General features: G+C 41.1%; 3 protein-coding genes and 1 long non-coding RNA gene across 5 annotated transcripts in view; 2 read left to right on the top strand and 2 right to left on the bottom strand.

The window, feature by feature from the left end:
- The first annotated feature begins 1,420 nt into the window (after positions 1 to 1,420).
- On the top strand, positions 1,421 to 7,759 carry lin7a (lin-7 homolog A (C. elegans)). Of its 2 annotated transcripts, none has more exons than XM_077545036.1 (6): positions 1,421 to 1,518; positions 3,768 to 3,886; positions 3,973 to 4,044; positions 4,546 to 4,755; positions 5,956 to 6,170; positions 6,689 to 7,759. In XM_077545036.1, the coding sequence occupies exons 1-6, from the start codon at positions 1,479 to 1,481 to the stop codon at positions 6,711 to 6,713; spliced, it is 681 nt and encodes a 226-aa protein (XP_077401162.1). In that variant the 5' UTR covers positions 1,421 to 1,478; the 3' UTR covers positions 6,714 to 7,759. The 2 variants fall into 2 exon arrangements, with proteins under 2 accessions (XP_077401162.1, XP_077401164.1); XM_077545038.1 differs by having other exon boundaries at positions 5,956 to 6,174.
- A 240-nt stretch (positions 7,760 to 7,999) lies between these two features.
- The window catches only part of LOC144035396 (uncharacterized), a 43,570-nt gene continuing 25,349 nt past the window's right edge, over positions 8,000 to 26,220 (top strand). The window contains exons 1-4 of the long non-coding RNA XR_013288433.1: positions 8,000 to 8,065; positions 8,693 to 8,856; positions 20,584 to 20,778; positions 20,969 to 21,022. This is a non-coding gene — a long non-coding RNA (uncharacterized LOC144035396). The remainder of the gene's footprint in view (positions 8,066 to 8,692; positions 8,857 to 20,583; positions 20,779 to 20,968; positions 21,023 to 26,220) is intronic.
- myf5 (myogenic factor 5) lies at positions 9,968 to 12,264 on the bottom strand. Its single transcript, XM_077545039.1, has 3 exons — positions 11,205 to 12,264; positions 10,280 to 10,346; positions 9,968 to 10,197 (listed from the first exon to the last, which is right to left on the bottom strand). The coding sequence occupies exons 1-3, from the start codon at positions 11,712 to 11,714 to the stop codon at positions 10,022 to 10,024; spliced, it is 753 nt and encodes a 250-aa protein (XP_077401165.1). The 5' UTR covers positions 11,715 to 12,264; the 3' UTR covers positions 9,968 to 10,021.
- On the bottom strand, positions 15,300 to 17,971 carry myf6 (myogenic factor 6). The gene is made up of 3 exons (XM_077543886.1): positions 17,414 to 17,971; positions 15,484 to 15,577; positions 15,300 to 15,421 (listed from the first exon to the last, which is right to left on the bottom strand). The coding sequence occupies exons 1-3, from the start codon at positions 17,969 to 17,971 to the stop codon at positions 15,300 to 15,302; spliced, it is 774 nt and encodes a 257-aa protein (XP_077400012.1).

Genomic DNA, 26,220 nt, shown 5'->3' with positions numbered 1-26,220 from the left:
TTTTCAGTCGACAGCAAGTGGCAAAATGGCCGCCCACTGGAATGGATAAAAACGGGTGGATTTTACTGCTAAATACATATTCCATAAATGAAAAATTTATTACATTTTTTACTTTACGATCCCCTTTAAAAACATTCATTTTTAAATTGTGTCACGTGACCAACTCATTTCTGATTTTTTTTTGACGTTTACGTCACATGTAACTTTTGCCTAGCAACAAGTGACAACCTTGTGACATCACCAGGTATTTATTTATGAATCTGTCACGTATTTTCCATACTTATGTACTTCTTTTGGTCAAGCAACTTGAAACAATTCAAACTTTTTCTTTTTTCTCTCCATCTTTGTTAAAAAAAAATTTTTAGTAATGGATGCTTTTGATTGGACGGTTCAAAAAGCCAGTGAGAGGTTTTTGCTGTGTGTAAAAGACGTCAACATGAGGATTAATCCCAAAGAGCTTAAGTTGATCACTGTCAACCTCCCTGGATGAGAGGATGCCGGACGGACGGATGGACGGCTAGATGGATGGATGGATGGGAGGATGGATGGATGGATTAGGTACGAGTTAAGCTTGTGCCACGTGAGTTTGACGGCCGCATGTGATGGAGTGGAGCAATCGTTCACATGCTTATGCTCGTCTGCGGCAATCGATCAATAATTCACATTGTCGTGTAACACGCACAAACAATCCGTTTATTGCCAAGCCACAAATTTTTGATTAGAGGCCTCTTTTTTAATGCTTTTTTGTTGTTGTCTAAAAGTGTTTTTAATGCCTCTTTCTCTATCAGTATGATGTCATTAGAATAAATCTTTTTATATTATGCAACTGTATTTTAATGACAATTGTCTATGATGTCATTCTTATTTGTTTTTTAAGTATTTGCTCGATTGTGTGACTTTTTACTTTGACTGTTTATTATGTCTTCATATGTTTTTTTAAAAAATGCATTATAATGACATTTTTTCATTATATTGTAAAGTTGTATATTTTATTATGGGGTCATGTCATGCTTTACTATTTTACTATTATTGTATGCATGGTTATGACCGTTTCTATTTTTTGAATGAAAAAAATAGTAAAATAAAAAATACATACATTTTATTATGGGTTCATGTCCATTTTTGGAGTTATTTGGGCCCAAAAATGTTTTTATTCACATTTTAAACCATTCAATGTCAATGGTATTGCTCTTATATTTTTGTGTTAATAGTATAAAAAATATTTTAATAAAAAAAAAAAGCCTGTTATGGTTTTATTTTGTGCTCAATTTTCCCTATTTTTAATTTCTGCTTGGTTGTGTAATTTTTCCCTTTTAAAAGCTTCTCTCTCTCTCTCTCTCTCTCTCTCTCTCTCTCTCTCTCTCTCTCTCTCTCTCTCTCTCTCTCTCTCTCTCTCCCTCCTGTTTTTGAGCTGCTGCAGACTGCATCCATCCAGCGCTCGCTCGCCTCCTCCACCAAACATTGTTAGTCATCCAGTCATGGCGACGGTGCTCCAACAGCCGCTCACTCTGGATCGAGGTAAGGAGGAGCTTCGTCCTCCTAAACAGGACCACTTTTTTTTTTACTATGACGTCATTTTCAATCATATTCACAATGATCGCACTACGATCTGTTCAAATATTCACGGCAACGACGTCGCAATTCCGACGCTCCATCCAAATGTTGCGTTCACGTGCCGGCTTGCACGATGGTACGTTCACGTGCTCCCAGGGCGACAATATGATGATGGTGCCGCCGCCGTCGTCGTTGTTGTTATTATTATAATTATGTAACCTGCCCTGCGATAGCATGCGCGTGCACGCATGCTAGCCAGGCGTGCACGTGTTTTTTTTTTACTTTCATACATGCCGACGTTGTTTCATATTTAATAATTTAGCATTTTGAAACGTGCTCATGTGTCTTGTGTTAAATGTGCCTAATAATTATATTAGGAACAGCTGTTAATATGATACTGATGACAAAACGTGTTCATTTTTGGAATCAATATGTATTTCTGTTATTTGCATTTTTTTTTGTTGATAGATTTGACAAGCACATCAGAAAGACACTCTTTTAAATATGATATTCCTCATTGGTGGAAAGGAGATACCCGACTATGCCGCACACAAACCCCAAAAGCCAGCGTTGACTATAAATACATTTAAGGTTCCTCTTTCTCATTTTGCAACCCGTCAATCGAGTCGTTGGGAATGTTTTCATTCATGTTTTGACATGTTGAAGAAAACGCTCCTTAATATTTTACGCAGTGGTTTGCAGCAAATTGGAAACACAATAGCTCAATATTTTATAATACATTTTGTCATTATTGGCCATAAACAGACTTTTTTTAAATGAGTGTGTGGAGGGGGTATTATTATTATTATTATATATAATTATTTTAAAATATGTCTATAAATTAATTTATATTGTTATTCTTGTTACATTATGAGTTAAAAATGACCCTTCTCATGCGATCATCTGCGTAGCAGGAGGACTTGGTTATGGCCGTCGCACTTCCTGTTATTATTGTGACGGAAATGACTTTTCCCATGATGTCATGGTTTGAGGGGGTCCTTTGGGGTCTTTCCTCTCCCTTTGCCTGTTTTGTGTGCAGTCCATGTTTTGTGCCGCTCACATCCGGCGCGATGACCCACTTGTACATAATAGCCAGTGGAGTGCAATTACACCGTCATGTTTTCTCCCCGGGCGCTAAGACTCGCGATGCCAAAGGAGAAGAGTTAACAGCGCACTCCGAAGAATCAATTAATCAAGCCCATCTAAGCGTCGCTGTGCAAATCGGCCTTGATGCGACTGAAACATGTTGAAGAATGCACAATAGGCATGTCATGTAAGGCTCAATTAGATTTCAGTCAAAAGGGCGTGATTAATATTCCTACAGCAGCCCGTTGAGGCGCCCAACCCGTCGGGTCTGAATTAATTGGGCTGCCATCTGGTGGAGTCCGCAACTTAAGCCCGATTAGCTAAAAAAAAAAAAGGCGAAATTTGCCTTGCTTACTTCATGCTTACGATTTCTACTCCAGCCTCACTATGCAACGAGCCTGTCAGGTCTGAATTAATTTCACTGCCATCTGGTTAAAGTAGTTCTTAATGACCTCCAATAAAACACAATATCACGTGTACTAAGTTTGCGTAAACACAACAAATTCTTCATCAATTATTTGATTCATCATGCCTATCTAGGCAAATCTTCCTGTTTTTGAAGCTTTTGAGAAATACATGAAGGGCATATAAAACAGTCAGAATGAGGTGGAAATTTGACTTGTTTTATTTTTTTCTTTATTGTTCACCCAGCAGCTCATTTAGGCAGAACATTTGTTGGGCCTGAATTCATTACACTAATTGCAAGGGGGTTAAATCCATGCAGCAAGCACACAGCATAAGCTCAGCATTACGACCATTCGAGTAGTCTTGCCAAATTCTGAACAATTAATCATGCCTATCTAGGCATAGCTATGAAAAAATGCCTGTTTTTGCTATTGACTGTGAGCAAATACATAAATTACTTGAAAAGCTGAAATATATTGAGATCATAATTTGTCTTGTTTTATTTGATTAGCTACAGCAGCCCAATAAGACGGGAAGCTAGTCGGGTCTGAATAAATTGCAAGTGGTAAAATCAGTGCAGCACACAAGCACATAACATAAGCTCACTGCTATGAACATTCAAGTGATCCCACCAAAATTCTTAACCAGAAATTAATCATGCCCATCTAGGCAGTCTAGTCATATGCCTCTCTTTCTTTTCTTCTTTTTTTTTTGCCCACCAGATGTCGCCAGGGCCATCGAGCTGCTTGAGAAGCTGCAGGAGTCTGGCGACGTTCCAGGTTACAAGCTCCAGTCGCTGAAGAAGGTGCTCCAGAGCGAGTTCTGCACCGCCATCCGCGAGGTGAGTTCCTGATTGCGTCCGGGTGAAGCAGCACGTGGCGCTCATCACCCTAGCACCGCTAATCCTGCGCACATCTCTCCTGGCAGGTGTACCAGTACATGCATGAAACCATCACCGTCAACGGATGCCCGGAGTACCAGGCTCGAGCTACGGCTAAGGTGAGAACACACACCATGGAGCTGAAATTAATTCCCGTCCGGGCAGCGCGGGGCTGCCAAGTGTTTCATCTGTGGAAAAGGCCTCGGGTGTTGCGCGATTGCCAAATTGTTTCGTCTCGCCTCAATAAAGTCATCTGAAGGTCGACGCGCCACTTTTTAATTTCATGGCAGGACAGATACGAGAATAATCAGCGGGATATCAAGCTGATGCTAATACGTGATGTGGACAATAGTATTGGGACGCGCCCCTTTGTAATTTACGGATATCTGTCAAGCAATCAGGAAGGGAACACTGCTGCTTATATTGCCATCTTTTGTCATGTACTTTGACTTTATGTGTGTGTACATACTGTGTATATATATATATATATATATATATATATATATATATATATATATATATATATATATATATATATTACTCAATATATTAATATATTATATGTAAAATAAATAAAAGGGAGTATATGGCTAATCAGCATGTGGCAAATCCTGATCCAGGCTACGGTCGCCGCCTTCGCCGCCAGCGAGGGCCACTCGCACCCTCGGGTAGTGGAGCTTCCCAAGACGGAGGAAGGGCTGGGCTTCAACGTGATGGGCGGGAAGGAGCAGAACTCGCCCATCTACATCTCTCGCATCATTCCCGGCGGGGTGGCCGAGCGCCACGGAGGCCTGAAAAGAGGTGACCAGCTGCTGTCCGTCAACGGCGTGGTGAGTAGAGTTGAGACTTGTTGAAATACTGATCAAAGTGTAAAACAGGAAGTGTGCCATTTTGTTTTGAAGCAGCCATTTTGTGGTCGTTTCCAGGGATCCTTGCCACATGGTTCAAAACCCACTTTGACTAAGCAACATGAAATTTGGTACACATGTCTATCATCTGCAAAAAAAAGTCTCAACATGTGAAAACGCACAGAAAGTCAGCCATTTTGTTTTGGTGTGGCCATTTTAAAGGTGATTTTCAACAATCTTGCTTCTCGGATTATTATTGAAAATCCAGTCCCCGAACCCAGTTTGAGTTAGCAGCATGAAATTTAGTAGACATACCTAACGTGAGTAGACCTGCAAAAACTTCTCAAAAAGCCATGCCTGAAAACGCACAGAAAGCCCGCCATTTTGCTTTGAAGTTGCCATTTCAAAAAACTGATTTTCAACAATTTTGCTTCTTGGATTATTATTGAAAATGCAGCCCCCGAAGCTAGTTTAATTTAGCAACATGAAATTTGGTAGACATGCCTATCGTGAGTAGACCTGCAAATAAGTCTCAAGGAGCCATGCCTGAAAACGCACAGAAAGTCAGCCATTTTGCTTTGAAGTGGCCATTTCAAAGGTGATTTTCAACAATTTTGCTTCTCGGATTATTATTGAAAATGCAGCCCCCGAAGCTAGTTTAATTTAGCAACATGAAATTTGGTAGACATGCCTATCGTGAGTAGACCTGCAAAAACTTCTCAAGAAGCCATGCCTGAAAACGCACAGAAAGTCCGCCATTTTGCTTTGAAGTGGCCATTTTAAATGTTATTTTCAACGATCTTGCTTCTCGGATTATTATTGAAAATCCAGCCCCCGAACCTAGTTTGAGTTAGCAGCATGAAATTTGGTAGACATATCTATCGTGAGTAGACCTGCAAAAACTTCTCAAGAAGCCATGCCTGAAAACGCACAGAAAGCCCGCCATTTTGCTTTGAAGTGGCCATTTTAAATGTTATTTTCAACGATCTTGCTTCTCAGATTTTTATTAAAAATCCAGCCCACGAAGCCAGTTTGATTTAGCAATTTGAATTTTGGTTGGCATGTCTATCTTGAGTAGACCCACCAAATAGTTTCAAGGAGCAATTCCCAAAAAGATAGAAATTCTCCCATAGTGTTTTTTAAAGTATACATTTTCTACAGTCAATCTTTGGTTGTCTGCAGAGCGTGGAAGGCGAGCACCACGAGAAGGCGGTGGAGCTACTGAAGGCGGCCAAGGACAGCGTCAAGCTGGTGGTACGCTACACGCCCAAAGTGCTGGAGGAAATGGAGGCGCGTTTCGAGAAGCTGCGCACCGCCCGCCGCCGCCAGCAGCAGCAGCTGCTCATGCTGCAGCAGCAGCAGCAACACAACATGTCCAGTCAGCAGAATCACACGTCGTAGGTGAGGCGCTTCATGGCGGTGACAGTGTGGGCAGCTTGTCACGAATAATTCCACTCAAAATCAATGTATGGTGATGAGGGAGTGAGAGTCGCGTTGAAGTAACCATTTTAGCCATTTCTCTTAGATTTGAAAAAAAAAAAAAACTTTTTGAGGGCAGCTAGATACTTTGAAACAAATACAGGAAGTCTGCCATTTTGCAATGAAGTTGCTATTTTAGTGGTTATTTCCAAGGATCCTTGGCCTTTGGGTATTATTTGAAAATTCATCATCCAAAGCCAATTTTACCTGGCAACAAAAAAAAAAAAGTTCACTTAAGAACATGAAATTTGGTAGGCACCAAAAAGTCTTAAAAAAACATGCTTAAAAACAAAGCTCAGGAAATCTGCCATTTTGGTTTGAAGCAGGTATTGTTGGATCGTTTTAGTCATATTTGTGTTTTTGCTTGGCACACACTTAGATAACCTGCCATACAACAGACAACTGCTCTCAGCGTGTTTTTCTCATCATCTGTCAGGTTGTTCCAGAAGAAGAAAAAGTAAAGACCAATGTGATATCCGGTGGATCTCTTGGAGGTGCCGACCAATCCGATGTTGTTGGAGTGAGGAGGACTCATCCTGGCGTTCCTGAGCCCAAAAACAACGCAAGCGTTTTGTCCCAGATTTGGTGCTTGGGAGGGAAAAATGATTTATATATATATTTTTTACCTTTTGTTTTTTCTTTATTGTCTTTCTTTACATTGGTCCATCTGTTTTTTTTCCCATCATGCCTCAGTCCTCATGGTGCTTGTGTTGTTTTTGAGGCAAAAACTGTTTTCAATGGTAGCAAAAAGACTCGTTACGTATTCAGTAGCTTTAGCAATAAACACACAGCCAGGAAAGTGTCGATAAAATTAATGATTTGGATTAGGACTTGTTACTTATAGATAAAATAATTATCTAAAAATATTTTTTTTTCTCTCTCAAATGTGTTTAATTTTTAAATCCTTTGTAATAATATCCTTTCCTTCTCCCTCGTTGTGCAATAATTCTTTATTAGACAAGCAGAATGTCAGCCTCTTACTACCCAAACACACCAGAGTTATCTTTTTTTGTCATAGTTAAATTATATTTATGCTCAGAGTTTTATTGTTCCCTTTGTGTACATGTTGAAAGATGATTATGGAAGATCTTTACATTGTGCAGATGATGTGGGTTTGACAATCATTGCTGGTGAAAATATGGAATGTTTTTCCTGGATACAAAAATCCAGTCTCCTTTCTTTCTTGTTCAAACACTTCCTTTTGTGTCTGTGTGAGTGTTTATATTTTATTTACTCATCATTTTGTCTTCTATCCATCCCAAACTGACCAAAAAACATCAGAATATATGCTTTATCCTCACATTTTATAATATTCATGCGTGACCACTTCATTTTAAGTGCAACACCAGACACACTGCCAGATTTGTACCAGTCGTATGATAATAATGGGCTCGCATTGCATTGTTTTCTATCTTGAAATCATTTAAATGAATAAATTACAAAACGTTGTTGATATGCAATTGTTATACATACTATATTTGTATGAATAAATCTATGTGCTTATGTACAGTGACCACAATGCTCTTATATTCACCTCATTATCCTCACAGGATCTATCTATCTATCCATCTATCTATCTATCTATCTATCTATCTATCTATCTATCTATCTATCTATCTATCTATCTATCTATCTATCTATCTATCTATCTATCTATCTCTATTTATCTCTATCGCTCGATCTCTCTATCTACACTCCGTGCCGCAAGGGGGCAGCAAACTAGCATATATATACATATATATACACACACACTGGCAACGGGTAAAGCTAGCTAACTTCCGTAGCATGACTGATGTAGAAGTTGGCGTGTCAGGTAACGTCACTCATTCATATGTATTGTCCGTTGTCACGAAAAGGGTGGCTGATCAGCAATATTTAATGTGCATAAAACAACGGAAGCATTATATTGCCTTTATGCTGATAAAACCTGGTAAAGTTTAGCCAACAGAGCTGCCGTGGGACTTATCCAACATCCGGGTATTTCTCACTGGTTTTAAAAGTCAGGTGCGGATTTTAACATTGTGCCACGATGGGGGCAAACGCTTTTCAACTGAAAATATGAATAGATTGGTATTAGGTTATTTATTTATTTCTTTCTTTCTTTAATTTGATGTGCTGTTGTTAGTTATGTGATGGAAGTGGGTTAAAAAAAATGATGGCAAGGAAACAACTTCACCTAGTGGCTAACCTCGATACTACAGTCAATAGCTTGCCTATTAGCCAAGAAATAAAAATAAGATCAATAAATAATTGCTTGATTGATTTCAAATATTTTAGATATAAAAGATATAATACGAAGCACTTTGAATTGCATTTGTTTTGCATTGTTGACTTGTTTTAGGACAATTATAATAAACCACAATTATAATAAAAGTAATAATAATGATAATATTTTGTTCTGAAAAGTTGTTTCATACAAATCCTGGTTTGTTCGACACAGGCCTGACATGTGAGCCATTCCCGAGCTTGACGTATCTCATGGAAAAATGTCATGGCTGACATTTAGTGGTGCACACAAAGTTAGGGAGGTCAGTGGAACTTAAGCCGCTGCCTGGAATGCCCGCTATGCCCGCCATTGCCCGCCATTGCCCCGCCACGCTATTGGTAAGTGCTGCAAACAAAGCTGTCAAGTGCGAAGGAATCTCACCATATATTGTTGTCGTATTTGCAAAAATAGTGTCAGATACCTCACATTCATGCAAAAAAAATGATTAAAAATGTGCAACTATTATGTGACTTTGCTAAATTGTGTTAGTTTTACACATAATCTTGTTCTAAGCATTTTTGCCCATTCAAGCTTGCAAATGAAAAAAATGACACTTTTTTTTATAAAAAAAAAAGAAAGAATATTTCTTTCATTTGCGCACCCAAAATAAGTGAGTACAAGTCGTCATGTTGAAAATGAATGGCAAATGAAATTACTTTTTTTTTTTTTCAAACAGCAAATACCGACAGTTTACTATTAGTACATATCAGGATGAGTAAGACAAATTATATGATTGGTTTGATTTAGGATGTTAAATTAACTAATTTTCCTCAAAAAATAGTATTTTTTTTATTACTCACAATGTACATGTAATGTTAAAAGTTTAAAAAATGTTGTTGTTGTTTTTTTTTAATTTTTAGCAATTAAATTAAATTTAGGGACTTTTTTGCCTGTACCCCCCCCAGAAAGTAATACTTTTACCAGAGCTGTACTTAAGTAAATGAAGATTTAGACAGCTAAATGAAAAACATTTTTTAAAATAAAAAACATATATATTTCACCCACAGTGTAATAATACGAGTGCTCCAAGCCACATCAAGCTGTTTTTGTTGTTATTTTTTTGGTTAGCAAATATTGTGTTAATTAGTGATTAGTTTGTCAAATATTTTTTCACCTGAGGACGAAACCCTTGAAGTCGTGATGCCTTTCACACAAAGCCCCCACTAACCCCCCCCCCCCCCACCCCCACACCTCCTTCCCGATCCAACAATACGTGCTAGTAAAGGCCATTTGCTCTCGACTGTGGAAGTGTTGATGAAATAATCAAGGGTGTTGATGATGACTCACATTTGGTTGGTTATTAACACCCCCCCCCCCCCTCCCCACAGAGACATTTACTAAAACCCCCCCACATTAGTACAATTCCTTGCTTTTGACACCAACCACACCAGGTTTTGTGGCACAAAAGAAAAATATTTAATGAGCGTGACAATAAATGAGCATTTACATTTCATATTTACAATTTCATGGTGTAACTGTACAAAAAAAAAAACGCCGTGTTCCTCACAGGACGTGGTAGACGGGGCTGCCCGGCGTGCACGGGTGCGAGTCGGCCGAGTTGCTGGGCGACGGGAAGGCCTGGGTGGGGCGGCGACCCAGTTGGGGCGCGGACAGCCGGTCCACGATGCTGGACAGGCACTGCAGGCTGGATGCGCCCGCCGGCTTGTCCGACACGCTCACTGCAGGGAGATTAATATTGTCATTTAGAGGGATGACGGGGAAATATGCGGCGGGGTGCCAGGGGTGCGAAAGTGCTCTCACCATTCTTTGCGTAGGGATAAGTGCTGCTGTAGTTGAGCTGCTGCCACACTGGACTGTTGATGTCCGTCTGGAGAAGAAACAAGCAGAATACATAAATATTTCTGCCCTTCCTGAGCTTGTGGACAGCCTAATAAATCCTGGGCTGGTAGTGGGGGGTGCGCCTTGAAGTCCCAACGCGGGGCAGCAAGGGCTCCTTCCACTTTTTCCCCAGCGTGGCCAATCGATTGAGTCAGTGCGAGCCACAGCGGCTTGTGAAAGATGACATTTTCTCCTTGTAAATCTGCGGCCGTCCCGGCAGAGGTGCGCCAGGCGGCCAAAATGCTCCCACCCCCACAAATGGATTTTTAGCACTGGCGCAGAAACTAATTGTGGATGTCTGTGTCTGCTTCTAAACTTCAACACGTTTCTAGAACTTTAGAACACAAGTAGGGGTGGCGGCGGGTGGTGCGGCTATGCTAATTACACATCGCTAAAACGTTTGAATTTCTACAACTTTTCAAACTGGAACTTTTTTAAGGACGATTAGTGGAGTTAGTGGGAATGTGATGACAAATAGTGGAGGAGGATCGTGGGGGTGCAACGGGCGTACAAATTTTCTATCAACAATTCTTCGCTAATTCGGGTTGGTGGGAAAGTGAACACAAAAGACATATTCACATGGTGGGTAACGGGGGTGCGCTAAGTATGATTAGAGGGTCAGAGGAGTTTCTATTTGGAAATCTAGCGTTACGGCAGTGGGAATCATCTCTACTCGTTTCTGGAACACTCTTGGACACTAAAGTACATGTTGTATCTTTAAAGGTGTTACTGGCGCATCCGTGGGGCAAAAAAAGTCCCCTGGTAGTTATTCCTATTGGGAAGCTTGACAAAATGGTGTCTAATGTTGGTAGGCTTTTGAGCGTTGGGGGTGCGCGGGGGTTCTCACCATGCCGTCGGAGCAGCTGGACAGGGGGCTGTCGGGTTCGGAGCCGCTGTAGTAGTGGTCCACCTGCTCCCGGAGGAGATCCTGGAGGCTCTCAATGTACTGGATGGCGTTGCGCAGGATCTCCACCTTGGGCAGGCGCTGGCTGGGGTTGGCCGAGGTGCAGCGGCGCAGGGCCTCGAAGGCGTGGTTGACTTTCTTGAGGCGGCGGCGCTCTCGCATGGTGGCGGCGCGCCGGCGGTCCACGAAGCTGGACTTGCGCTTGCAGGCCTTGCAGGCCCACTGGAGGCAGTGGCCCGGCTGGTGCGGGGGCGCGCCGGGCGCCCTCACGTGCTCGTCCTCGTCCGAGTCGTCGTCGTCGTCGCCCAGGTGGAGGGCGTCCGGGGACGGGGCCTCGTAGTAGAGCTGCGACGGAGTGAAGACGTCCATGCTTTTGGGGAGCGGAGGAGACCTCTGAGGGATGTGAGGGGTCTGCTGCCCACGGACCCCCCTTTTATGCCCCGGGGCCCACATTGGCCAGATCTAATTACCATGGCCCATTGGCCCTGCCCCATCCCTCCTCGCACCCCCCTGTGCCCTGCCTGCTGACATTCCCACATCTGCCCTCGCTGATCTTTTCCCACTCGGACCCCCTCGCAGGCCTGCCCGTGCTCCTAAAGACGCAAGCACAAATTTGACACTGGAAAAAGCCAAAATGTTACAAATTGCAGATACGCCGGCTAATTAATCGCTCGATCTGTCACTAGTGTGTGTTGCTGACATAGAAGAACAAAGATTTTGTTAGCCCAATAGCAAAATTGTAGGTGCAAAAATTAATTGATTAATTGGCCAACTAATCGATTATCATTTTTTCGCCTTATGAAGCCCTCCATGAAGAAAGATTGATTGTCTTTGTGTTGAATTAGAAAACAATGATTAACATTTTTGCCAATTTTTCAACATGTTACCGACCAAACCAGACACTGAATCTTAATCTGGTTAAATTTGTGCATTGTCTGTATTTTTCCCATCCAATTCATTGATTCATGAAAAATCAACATAATCGATTGATTAGTTATTAACATAATTGTTTATATCGTCACAATGTCAATAAAATACACCAACGTGCTAGCTAAAAACATTTTTTTGTTTTCTTTATTGTCCGTGTAGATTCTCCGTCATCCATTTTGTGGTCATCTGCAAAGGTTGAATTGAGGCAACTGGACTTTTCTTGTTTGCGGTATATTCTTGTGTTTTTTCTAGTTTTCCGAAAGCGTTCAAAAATCATTTATGCAATCATGATATTTGGCTAATGATTTGTAAACGGAAATAGAAGAATTTGTGAATGCAGATGACCACTAATAGCTTAATTGCCAAAGTCATTTTTGAAAAAAAACCACCATAAAAAACTCAATAAATTGAGTAAAGAAGAGTCCAGGTCGTCCATTAATATTCTTTTTTTTTGGGCTAATTAATTGAAATTGAGAATGATTGCCTCAAGTCAGCAAACACGAATAGTCTATCCTACGAACGTCGTCGCCACTTTTGACCGCCACTTGCTGCAGCTGCGAAGCAAAGGTGTCGCATTTCAAGCAAACACCTCCGAACTCATCAGCCGAGGCGTTAGCGCCGCTGTTAGCGCCACCTTCATTACACTCGCCACACTTCTTCCTCTTCCACTTGCGCTTCTTTGGCCAAATTTGAGCCGTTAAAGCTCATTGACGTCGCACAGATGGCGGCGCTTCAAAACGCTGTTTGTGTTGGCCCTTCTTTCCCACACTTGACAAGTTACGGCAAAATCTTCCAAGTTGCTTACAAAACGAGACACTGAGTGTTTTATCCAAAAATTGTATACAGTAATAATATAGTGAAGGACACGTATCTTCTACTGACACTCATACAGTCCACTTGGTATTTATACTTCCATCCATTTCGCTTACTTGGCAGAAAAGTGTCATTATGTTAGACACACAATTTCTTTGTTTGAATATGAATTTTGTACATCATTTTCCCATCTATCAATGATAGGAAGTGCTTCATTTTTGGGAAAAATGCTGAAAATAAATTAAATTAAAAAATTAAAATTAAATTTCCCTTACCAAAAAAGGAAGTTAGTAGCTTGCTCTTAGAAAAATAGAAATATGCAGTCGTATTTATTGACCAATTTGGATAAATATTAAATTTATATTGTCTTTCAAGGGACCACATAAATAGTGTAAGACTTTTTAATATGTGTTCACTTTGCATATTTTACATGGATTAGGGTCATGTCAGTCTCTGAGAAGTTTTAATGTACTTAAAACATGCTCAACTATTTGGAATGAAACATTAAAAGCAGTATGAGTTAACTTGCAAGTGTACCACTACGTTAAAAAAAAAAAAAAAGCAAAACGATATGTTGGCACAAGAAGTGACACTTGGAGTTTAGACGTCATTAAATACATTTAACCCCTACGCGTTATTGTGACCATTTTTTGGCTTTTTGTTGGTTCTGACCAAACCATTTCAAAATAAAATACTGCCCACGGAATGTTTTTTTTTCTCTGTCGTGTTGTTGTGCAGTTGACAGCCGCGCAGCTACAATGCGGATATTTCTCACAATGTGTCAAAGCGTTTGTCTCGCCTTTGTGGGAACTGCGCGCACCTAAAACAACACGGCGACAAGCCCGAATTGCTCCCACACAGCTGACGAACACATCGGCGGCGTCGGCGATCAAACGCGCGTCGCGGCTTGAGAAGGAGAGAGGGGCAAACCTGAAATGAGACGAAAGAGAGGCCGGGTTTCGGGGTGGGGCGTTTGCGCATGCGCGGTGGCGAGACAGCCGCCTCGTGCGCGAGTGTTGTTGTTTTCAGGGGTCAGGGGTCGCGAAAGCTTCTCTCTCTCTCATGCCACGATGAGCTTCATTGTCTTTGTAAAGGCATACATTCTGAAATTATAGTTCATTTAGCGCATGTATTTAAAAAGAAAAAAGTAGGTTCTACAGTTTTTGCAAATTATTATTTTTTGACTAAGGACCTTTTGTTACTAAAGTTAAATTAAAAAAAAAGTTGAAACAAAGTAGGTGCTCTATCTTAAATGTTTTGGATTTTATTTGAATTTTAAACATTAAATGAATGTTTAAATTTCAGAAATGGAAACTAATTTAAAGTAGTTAAGTGCATTTTTGCAAGTAAATTAATGTGATAACATTTGACAAACAATTTCTATTACAAACGGTGTTTATGATTATGTAACACAAAACATTTGCAGTTGAGCTCATTTGGTAAATTTGAATTATAATATCAACTTCTTTTAGTGTCAAATATGAAAGCATGGAACTGCCAACGAGGAATAAATATTTTGGACTGGCGAATACGTTCAAACAATACAAATACATTTGAACAATACTCGCAAATACTTCAAACATAATCGTGAGTCCGTTAAATGTGCTTGTAGGCTACATGCTACATATTTTCCAATAATGCAGCGGGGTATTACGCATCAAGTCAACTACCCGTTGCATTATGGGAAAAATGACAAACCTAAATAATTAAACCTAAATAACATTTTTATGCCATTATTCTAGTAATGCTTAAAAAATGTTTTTGTTTTTTTGTCACTCGCGCATGCACAATTAATAAATACACTGTGGCATTCTGGGAAAATAGGCTACGTTTGTAGCATTTAGCTTACAAGTATGTTCGAACATACTTGCGAGAGTATGTTTGAGCTTACTCGATGCAGATGATAAAGCACGGAGGGAACCGTAGCGTGTCAAGTCAAGAGCGGGTGAGTGAAGTGGGTGAAGTCGAGGTCCGGCCCGGGGTGGGGGGGAGGGTTCTGCGGACCACCATAAAAAATCACATCACTGTTGGTGCTATCGGGTTTCTTGTGTCTGGCGCGTGCTCAAAACAGCTCACACGCTAAACACTTCTTGTATGTGAGCCCGTTTAGATGCGCTCATTCAAAAGGAAACTTTTTTGGAGATGATTCCGCAAGAACAATTTTATTTTTTTTGTATAAATTATTAAATAATACAACAGCTTCTATCGTTCGTCGTCACTAGATTATAAAATAAATACATCTGAAATCTGACAGTTTTGAAATATGTACATCAAGATCAGAGAAACTCTGGGAAATTATTTTTCCGAAGCGGCGGTGTCGCCTCTGCTGCCGGCGCCGCCGCCGCCGCCGCTGCTGATGCTGTCCACGATAGACGATAGACGCAGAAGGCTGCACGACGCCGACGACTCGCCGGACCCTGAATGCCAAAACAGCGAAAATGTAATCGTGTCGTTTGAATCGGACCATGTCATGACGTACCTTCCCTGTGGTTCACCGATCCGGCGCTGGAATGCTCGGCCGCGTTGGTCCACGCCTCACAGGACTTTTTCCAATGGTTTCCCGAAGCAATGGCCTGGAGACACCGCACTCATTTTTAATCCTCAAAGTATTGCTACGTAAATACCGTAATAAACGTGTCTACCGGCCTCCATTTTGGAGCTTTTTGCTATAAAGTAGTCTAGAAGCGATGTAGGTGGAACTAGCTAGCATGTTGGCTAGCATCCCTGTGATTTGGAATGAATGCAGTAGCTTTCCAGCTCAAACAAACAAACAAAAAAAATCTTCCCACCAATTTCCATGTAAAATTAGTTGCGTTAATGGCCGATATCTTGTGCAGTATTACGATAAATACAAATAACTATTATTACTACTAATTCAGATTTTCGTAGTAGGAAGTCCAACTTTATGTAGCATCTTGTTGCATTTTTTTGTAGCATAGCATCACAACAGCTGTTCAACATTGAGGTCAGATTTTTAATCTCTGGGGATTACAATTTAGCAATTGCAGATTTCCTGGTTGCACATGTGAAATTTTCCGACATTTTTGAAGTTGGAGTACCAGAAGGAAGCCCAAGGCAGTGATGTTAACCACTAGGGCACTATGCTGCGAGATCATAAGTACAGATTGTTGGATCTTTATTTCCAAGAAAATTTCCTTTTTTGGACCTTCAAGTTTAATTTGCGTTCTATTGGACTTTGGGGAAAACCTTCCCCGTTTTGGCTAATGTTATTTTCTTCCTGTTTGCTTTTGTATTTCTTTGGTTGTCATAAGTGGATTCATGTGTAAATTGATGATTCGTCTTTCATACTTGATCACTCTGGATCTCTTTTTCAGTAGGATCTTTGAATTTAAGCAATTGCTTTGCACGTTTCCTCATCTGAGATCTGAAAACTCCCCAATTTTGTTCCGTTTTTGATCTTTGCACTGCTTTTTTATTAGACTTCTGGATCTCTGGAAATTACTTGTCGGCGTTGATTTTCACTTTTTAGAGAGTGATATCACAAGACTTTTCAGTTTTGGTCAGTTTTTGGTCTCACTGACATTTTTTTCTTGTCAGTCAAAATCAGATTCAACTGTTCTTTTGTAAGTTGCCATTCATTTAAGTCTACTGGATTTCCAGAAGTTTTCTCAATAGCACCTTCACATTTCAGTAGCGTTGCGTTCCACTTTCCCAAGTTGGATATCCGAAAACTTCTCCGATTAGGTCCGTTTCTTGGTCTTTCCATTTCATTTTTGTATTGTTGGCCATCAAATGCAGATTCATGTGTTAGCTGTCATGCAGGTAAAAACTCTTTTACTGCCAAATGTTATCCAAGAAACAAGCCCGACTTTGAACATTTTAACTCATCTTTCGTGTGCTATGACTACATAAACATGGTGGATACCACATGAAGGATCCTGTTCTATTCTTACTTTAGAAAAAAAAAGCATGTTTCAACCTTATTCCGTTCTTTAGTAATCACCATTTGAAAATAGGTCATTTGAGTGACGTCTAGCGAAAATGGAAAAAATATGGAGAAAACAAGCGTTCTGTGAAAAGATACATTTTCTGCACAACAGTAACTTTAACACTAATATTTTTTTGTTTAGTGACGCTCTGTGAATTCGATTTAAGGCTTTAATCATCCACGTCATCCTTGAAAACGTTCTATTTCCTAAGATCCGCCATGTTTTCTTGTTATTTTACCAGGAGCCCATTGACAAGAGATACAATGCTGCCATCTGCTGGCCATAGTTAGTGGCTGTTTTGTGATTATTATTTTTTTTACATCCATTCACAAAAAGAGCGCTCCACAAGACGTTGCACGACCTATTGAGAAAAAAAACGTAGTTGACGTCAATTGACGTTATTGGCAGTAAAAGAGTTTTAGTCTAGTACTAGCACGTGGACCTGCCCGGTCCACTTACAGTGTCTTGTTTAGCGGCCTGGTGGTCCTGCTCGTCCAGGCTGTGCAGAAGCTCCTGCAGCCTCTCGATGTAGTTGATGGCGCTGCGCAAGATCTCCACCTTGGGCAGCCTCTGGTTGGGGTTGGCCACCGTCTTCCGCTTGAGCGCGTCGAAAGCCTCGTTGATCTTCTTCAGGCGGCGCCGCTCGCGCAGCGTGGCGGCCTTGCGGCGGTCGGTGGGCGCCGACTTCCTCTTGCACACCTTGCAGGCCCACATCAGGCACTGGCCCTCGCAGTGGGAACGCAGGCCGGGCGGCGCCAGGACGTGCTCTTCGCCGCTGCTGTCCTCGCCCGTCTCGGACGCCGCCCGGTCGCGGCCCGGCGACGGCGGGCTGTCGTCGTCCTCGGCCGCCGTGTGGTAGAGCGGCGACACCCCCGCCATGTCCAGGTGCTGCAGCGCGCCATGGTCGCCGTCGTCCAAGTAGCGCAAATCGTTGAAGAGGTACGCGTTGGTCTCGAAAAGGTCCATCATATTGCGGCGACGCGGCGTGTGCTTGCTCAAGCACGACTGCTGTGGCATTTAAATAGCCGCGACACTCGGCACCCGCCAGGCTTATATATAGAATGTGAAACTCTATCCTGCGCTTTGGCCACGGCCATCTTTTTTTTTTTTTTTTTTTTTTATACTTACAAACACTATGTGAGGAAATACACACACCCTAGACTACTGTGACCTCACGTTTCACAACAGGTGTGCCAAATATTTTCTTTAAACTCACGACGATGAAACTACAATGTACAATCTTACCTCATTCACTGCCATTGACGACTATAGACGTCCAAAAATCATTTGAACTGTTTTTATTAGTTTAACATTTTTTCCACTTTTGTTAACAAGAGTATGAAAACCTAGAGAAAAAAAATATTGTACATTTACAAAAGATATAAAAATTTGTGATTAATCGTCATGCAGTTAATTACCATCCAAAAATGTAATTGCCTGACACGATTTTAAAAAAAGAAGAAAAAAGAAAAGATTATTAAAAATTAGGAACGTCAGGCGATTAAATTTTTTTAATCGTAATTAATCGCATGACTTCACTAGTTAACTCACTATTAATCACAAATGTTATATCTGTTCTAAATGTACAATAAAAAAAAATCTAGGTTTTCATGCTCTTGTTAACAAAAGTGGAAAAAATGTTAAACCTATAGAAATAGATCAAATGAATTTTTTACGTCTATAGCCGTCAATGGCAGTGAATGAGTTAATTTACCAGTTTAATTTGAATCTTATGTAACGGCAATAAACTACTGACCTAGATGATGAGGGTGAACAAAAAAATAAAATAATAATAACTTGGGGTGTCAGGCGATTAAGATTTTTAATCGTAATTAATCGCATGACCTCAGTAGTTAACTCAAGATTAATCGCAAATTTTGTATCTGTTGTAAACGTACAATAAAATGTACAATATAATAATTGTACCAACGGTCCAGCAGTGATGTATAGTGACAGGTAGAACAATTCAAATTAAAAATATTAGGGGTGTCAGGCGATTTAAAATGTTCAATTGTAATTAATCGCACGACTTCATTAGATAACGCACGGTTAATTGCTAATTTTATATCTGTTCTAAATGTACAATGAAATATTTTTCTTTTCTAAATTTTCATACTTTTGTTAACAAAAGAGGAATTTTTTTTATCTGATAGAAATATCGCTGCATCCTATAGTCATTGATACAGTAATTTCATATCTCATAAAATTGAGTTAAAATTAAAAAGATGTATTATACTGATGTGTGATATTGATTTGTTTTGAGGTCATTTTTCTGCCACTAGATGGCATAATTGCATTTCTAAAACATTAGTGTCAGCTAAGGTTTTTATGCAATGCTTGTTGTTTATGTCTGTTTTCACACATGATTTACCCCCGAGCTAAGCGTATGCAAAAAAAGATGGCTGACTCATCCGATAATCGCTGAAATTGTTCAAACACTTGTCAAGTTATGTACCTCCTTTCTCAAAAGTGAACAAGTCGGGAGGCCCCGACTGCAGATCCACAATTGGAAACTTCCCAGCTGGGAATGTGGTGGATTCCTATTTTTACATGTCTGCTTGACCTTGTGTGACGAGTAATCTTAATGCTACCTAGCATTAGCTGCTAGCCGGCTAGCGCGATTGTGCTGTTTCTTGCCTGTAAACACAACAAAGATGGACTTTTGCCAAGAATGAACGCGAGTGATGCATTATAAAAAAAATAAAAAAAGAAAAGCATTTTTTTTCTCAAAAGTTGGTCAATTAAAGTGCGTTCATTCATTATTTTTCATTTGAGTAAAATGCCAAAAAATAATGTTCATAATTTTTTTTTATTATATTGTAAATTATGTTAGTGAAATAAACCATTTTATATATACATATAACATTTATGATTTAATTTATTCAATAAATAACATTACAAAGAATAAGAAACCAATTCAAAAATTATAATGTAAAATTAATAAATCAAAAATAGATAGTAAAATATAAAATGTGAAAATAAACTATTGTACATACACATTTTATCTTTGCCCCCCCCCCCCCCCTCGCAAAAAAAAAAAAACCACATCCGGCCCATTGGTCTGTTTTCGAAATGTTGCCCAACCAGTGCTAATGTTAGCCCCTAGCTAATGTGTAACAAAGGAGACTCATTTTAAGAATCACAATGATTTTTTTAGCTGGAGAAGCATTTGGAACATACAAAGTATTGTCCCCCCCCCCCCCCCCCCCTACTGTGGCCCCCGATTGCGTATTCTAGCCAGTGGGCTACTGTGCCGTAAATCCAGCATTAGCGTCAGGGGGAGCTGAGGAGGTTGTGGGGTGCTGGGCTTGAAGCTTCAGCTGTCAGGGAGAATCATGACATATCCTGGGCACAAAGTCAAACAGGCCTCTGCGAGCGTAAATCCGTCCTGCAGCCCTCAAAAAGTCCTCAAAGATCACAATTTTGACGTTCAGAATAGTTCTTGTAATGTATGGAGTGTTTCGTCTTTTTGTTGTTGTTTTGCTTTCAAGTCAAACATGAACCTCATAGAACTAAAATAAATGACACAAAAATAGTCACGCGGAAATATTTTATACAATACAAAGCAGAACGAAAGGATAGTCCAAGATGTTCTAAAACCGTTTTGTGTGTGCGTGTCGTCCTTGCAGGTGGGAGCCACTTAGTCGCAGCGCTGACACGGACGCTCAACGGCAGACTTGTTAATGAACGTGAACTTTTGGGACCCCCTCCTCCGCAACCAACCCCCCCCCCACCCCTCCTGTCCGCTTTCCCTTCCGTCCCCTCTTCCCAACGGGACGTCCATCTCCGGGCGGGCTCGCACCGTGACGGATGCTGCCGCGCATGTAAGATGGCCGCACACCTGGGAAATGGATTAGCCAATCAGAGGGGGGGGGGGGGGGTTACACTGACTCACGCTGTAAAGAGGGGCCGCGGGAAAAGCAGACTCATCTCAATAAAGATAGCAACTTTTTAAGCAACAGTAAAAAAAGAAAAAAAGAAGACATTTATGACATACAGCTTTCCTTTCTGTAGGTATTGCCACTTATCCGGTTGTGCACTGGGACCTCGACGGGCCTGGAAATAAATGTAAGTATTGATACTTGACACTCAGTGGCCACAACACTTGATGACGTCATTAACATGATGCGTCACATTCCGAGAGTTGCGGAAAGACAAGCAAACAATGTATAAATCATTGCTTAATTCAGTTCTACCAAACCTGTTTAGGCATGTTGATGCCTTGACATCAATTTCAAACATTCTCTCTCTCTAAGGGGGAAATATACCTACATGGCTCTGATAGGACTAAAGTGTTAAAAAAAAAAAAATAGTGGGATCAGTTGTTATCATCCAGTGCTGCCAGGCCCGTTTAGGCATTCTGCTACTATAACGTAAATTTTGAATAATTTCGGAAGTTGGGACTGCGATTGTGATCGTTTTAAGGATGGAACATACCTAAACAGGTCTGGAGGGACTAAAATATCAGTTGGATGAGTTGTTTTGACTTCAGTCCTATCAGACTCGTTTTGGGATGCTGCTGCTTAAACAAAAAACATTATTGTGGTCTTCACGTTGATCATTTTCAGGAGCCAGCATACCTAGACAAGTCTGAAAGGTAGGGTTGAACGTGTCAAAAACGGTATGATGAGTTGTTTTTAATCCCATGCTGCCAGACCTTTTTAGGCATGCTGCTGTTTTGGTAATTCAGACCCATTTAGGCGCTTAGGTTTGTGAGAAAAAAGGCTGATCTTGTTGAGTATCCAGCCTGCTTTAATGGGTCTGGTAGGACTGATAATCCTACCAGACCCGTTGAGGCATGCTGCAACCTAAAAAAGGTCACAATAGCACCCCAACTCTCTCGAAATGTTTGAACTTGATGTTAAAAAGAAACACACCAAACGGGCCTGGTACGCAAACACCTCCTCATAAAGTCAGCTCAGAGACCCAAAACAAAATAAAGAGCAAGCGCACCCCCCTTGAGCTAAGCTAACAGACGGCTCCTCTCACTCGCGGCCCAAGATGGCGGCCGACACGGCGGGCTTGGGTTTCAAAGGCGGTCGGGGAGGGAGGCCCCTGATGGCTTCTCGGGGCTGGAGGGGGGTAGGATTGGCTTCAAAGTGCTCGCGGCTGAAGTCTGTCAATTAGCGGCGGGGAGGAGCAGGCGGCTAACTCTCCGTGAACTGGCGGCGTTGGCGTTATGACTCAATAGCGTCGTTCTCGCGAATGGACGGCGGGGCTAATTAGGCAGCTGCTGCTCCTTTTTGGCCGCGTTCGTAACGGGCCGCCCTGGTAATAACGGCGGCGTATCGTCGTCGACTTGTAATTGATTCAGCCTTCATTTAGGAAAGTGACGGATTAGGACAAACCCACCCGAGACAGACTGATGTGGACTCAGCGGGCAGACGATAGGCCATCTCGTCTGCCCCCGTTGACCTCACGTCTGGAGGCGCTCAGCCAAAACATGCAAAGTGCAAAATAAAAAGGATTCCGTCAGGCTTTGTTGTCATAGATACGGTTGAGGCTCGCTATCAGAACGATGCAGGCCAACATCACTCAACTCAACTACGAGTTACTGCGATGCAGAACACTCAATTTGTAAAATCAACTTGCATTGGTGTCATAAATGGCCGTTATTTACAGTATATTTCAAAAAGTTTCAAACTTAAATGTCTGTTTTGGGCCATAAAATACAAATTTAGTTTTTTACAGTGTGGTAAATTGTCAAGACAACCTTGTAGGGCTGGAACTGATTAGTTGACTGGTTTACGAGTGAATAAAATGAAACAGAATCATTCATCAAAATTACTCTCTGCTCTTGACAGAAATTAACATCACGTTAGTGTTACCGCTATGATAACGATAAGTACGGTTTGAGGACATGAAAGTTTCAAACACATGATGCTAGCTAGATAGCTCCCTAGCTAGCTCCCCTATGTGCTTGTTTACCCGCTAGGGAGCTAGCTAGCACAAGGGGCTAAAGCCAAACTGTGGCAGGGTTTTTACTTTCTGGACTTAGATTTGCCACCTCTAGCTCCCCGTGCGCTTGTTTACCTGCTAGGTCGCTAACTAGCTAGCTAGCATCTGGGACTAAAGTCAAACTGTGGCAGGATTTTTACTTTCTGGACTTAGATTTGCCACCTCTAGCTCCCCGTGTGCTTGTTTACCTGCTAGGTAGCTAGCTAGCACAAGGGGCTAAAGCCAAACTGTGGCAGGATTTTTACATTCTGGACTTAGATTTGCCACCTCTGGCTCCCTGGGCGCTTGTTAACCTGCTAGCTAGCTAGCACGAGGGGCTAAAGCCAAACTGTGGTAGAGTTTTTACTTTCTGGACTTGGATTAGCCACCTCTAGCTCCCTGGGCGCTTGTTTACCTGCTAGGTCGCTAACTAGCTAGCTAGCTAGCATCTGGGACTAAAGTCAAACTGTGGCAGGAGTTTTACTTTCTGGACTTGGATTTGCCACCTCTGGCTCCCTGGGCGCTTGTTTACCTGCTAGGTAGCTAGCTAGCTAGCTAGCACGAGGGGCTAAAGCCAAACTGTGGTAGAGTTTTTACTTTCTGGACCTGGTTTTGCCATTTGTGTTGGTCACATGCCATTCTGCATACAGCAAAAGTAAGTTGACAGCGAATGCTCTTCCACTCGATGGCAGAAGGTACAAATCTTTCCCCCCCAACGTGTGCGCTTATGGTTTGTAAACGGGAATCTTCGATAGCCAGGGTGACGAGCGTCCGCCAAACAACAAAGCGGATGGCGTTACACCGAAAACGAGACTTTTCATAATGCCGGCGGCTCCAGGAGGAATCTAACGGGATATTGATGGATGTCGGCGTTGACATCATGCGGCGCGATGGCCCGCGTTTAAAACAACACGTAGCAAAGCCGCGCCACGGTGGGTAAAGAACACGGACCTTTGTCACCCGAAACCGCCGTCTGATCCCGCTGATGCTTCGTGCTGATCATTTTTGATGACCCGGCGTGACCGACTTTAATTACGCCTTTTTTATCTTATCTGCTCGGGAATGAACTTGGCGACAGATTGATATCATAGTAATAATTAAAGCTGCGGGGGTTGTAGAATACGCTTTATTTTTGGCGCCTGAAGGTCACGAACAAGTGCAAATAATCCAAACTTATTTATACAGCACTTTTAAAACGGCGGTGTACATGAGATGAAACATAAATCATGATAAATAAACCAAGAAAAATGGATTGCATGATATTATTCGCGCAAGCTGGAATTTGAATGTAAACAAAAAAAAAAAACTGCATTTTTCAATTCGCTGATAGCGCCGACGTTCACTGCCCAAAAAAATGTCATTGCTATAATGCTGTAAATAGTGCAAAAATGTTTAGTGCCACACAAAACACACGCTCGATAGTATGAAAGGGTGCAAAAGCACAACCACAACATTTATTGAGTCAATTTATTGAAGTGTCATTTATGGGACACTCATACGGCATTCAACAATTCATTATTAATCACTTATGGTTATATTTGAATATGTGGTAATATACAAATGTATTTTTGTAACTGTATTGTATTCAAATATGTATTTAAAAAAAAAATCTATTTGATAAATATTACAGCACATTTGCAAAATAATTGACTGTACTTTACATTTTCTGTACTTTACATTTTCAAATAGTTGTAATGCAAAATGCTGTTGACATTGATTGATATTTTTAGTATTTTTTATTTTCCTGGAGAGCTCAGTATTGTTCGTTCGGTAATTTTACCGATTTGACATGTCATCATCATTGCTCTCTTCTTTTTTTTTTTTTTTTTTTTAATTATTATTTTTATTATTATTTTTTTGTATTTTAATGCTGACCATACTTCAAATTAATTTGAATTGAGGACACTTAAGCTACAATTTATCCCGCTCATGTTGATGAATGGGCCTAAAGATGCATTGTGTGTGTGTGTGTGCGTGTGTGTGTGTGTGTGTGTGTTCTGCGTGTGTGTGTTTTGACACAGGATTTGAATTATTTTCAACAGGTTGCTTCCCCAAAAAAAAAATCACCCGGAATAATGTTACCGTCCAAACACACATTGTGCATCGATCGTGCGCTCGTGCGTGCGCGTGCGCGTGTCACTCCTTTTTTTTAAAAATTTATTCCAGAGGTGTGAAATACGTGCGCACGCACACACACACTCAGAGCGTGCCTGGTGCCCAACATTTGAGCGGGCGTGAAGGTCGGCGCCACCTGTTTGATACAATAAAAATTCTAGTGTTACCTCCGTGGATGTTATTGGAGCTTGTGTTTCAGGATGTGTGTGCGTGCGTGCGCGTGCGTGTGTGTGCAGGTGCATGCGGGGGGGGGGGGGGGGGGGGAAACAAAAGTCAGGCGGGATGTTTCACTCTGCGCTTGTTATAAACATGCTGTGAGAGAGATAACACAAATGTAGAATTCCCATTCCGGATTCTAGAAGCATTGTTAAGAATTATTTTCGAAATTGGGTTCCGGGCAATTTAAGACTTTGTCGTGGTGTTTATTAAATATTGCACACAAGTAATGCACTTTTTTTTTTTTTTAAACAAAAACTAATATGGAAACTCGTTTTTCGCTGAGGTTAGGTTCCCAAAAAAAAGTTAGCTTTATGTTTTACATTTCTTATAAATGTTTTAAGGCTCTAAAAGCCCTCACCGCACTTTTCTCATCGAGGCATTTACATTTTCTCTCTTGTTTCAACATTCTTAAGGTTGAAACCTTCATAAATTGTATAAAATAGTAAGGGTGGGAATCTTTAAATGTCTCACGATTCGATTCCGATTTTCGGGTCTGCAATTCGATTCAGAATCGATTTTCGGTTAAGAGCGATTGATTGATTCAAAATGATTTGATTGACAATGACTTTTGCTTCAATTTATAGACGTGCAAAGAATCGTAATGATCTACTCCAGTCTGACTCGCTAATGCTAATTAGCAGGCTACTCGCGGCACTTTTATCACTCAAAAGAACGGCTCCACGTGCAAAAAAAAAACTACTTTTATTGGAATAACTTGATCGTGACTTTTTCCTTTTACTCTCTAATGTGGCTACAACTTAACAGTGTATCAGACCACTTGGAACCACACTGCCCCTAAGTGGCCAAATCGAGTACATCATGAACAGCGCTCCCAATAAAGGCACACACAAACAAAGGCAAGATAATATAAAATGGATTTTGGGGCATTTAAAATCGATTCTGAATCGTACTAAATGAGAATCGATTTTTTTTGGCACACCCCTATAAAATAGGTACATACTGTAAAAAAAATGCATACAAAATTGTACTAAAAT

This window comes from Vanacampus margaritifer, chromosome 15, assembly GCF_051991255.1.
Source record: "Vanacampus margaritifer isolate UIUO_Vmar chromosome 15, RoL_Vmar_1.0, whole genome shotgun sequence".
NCBI classification, from domain to species: domain Eukaryota; kingdom Metazoa; phylum Chordata; class Actinopteri; order Syngnathiformes; family Syngnathidae; genus Vanacampus; species Vanacampus margaritifer.
This window is presented reverse-complemented; position numbering and strand designations above follow the sequence as displayed.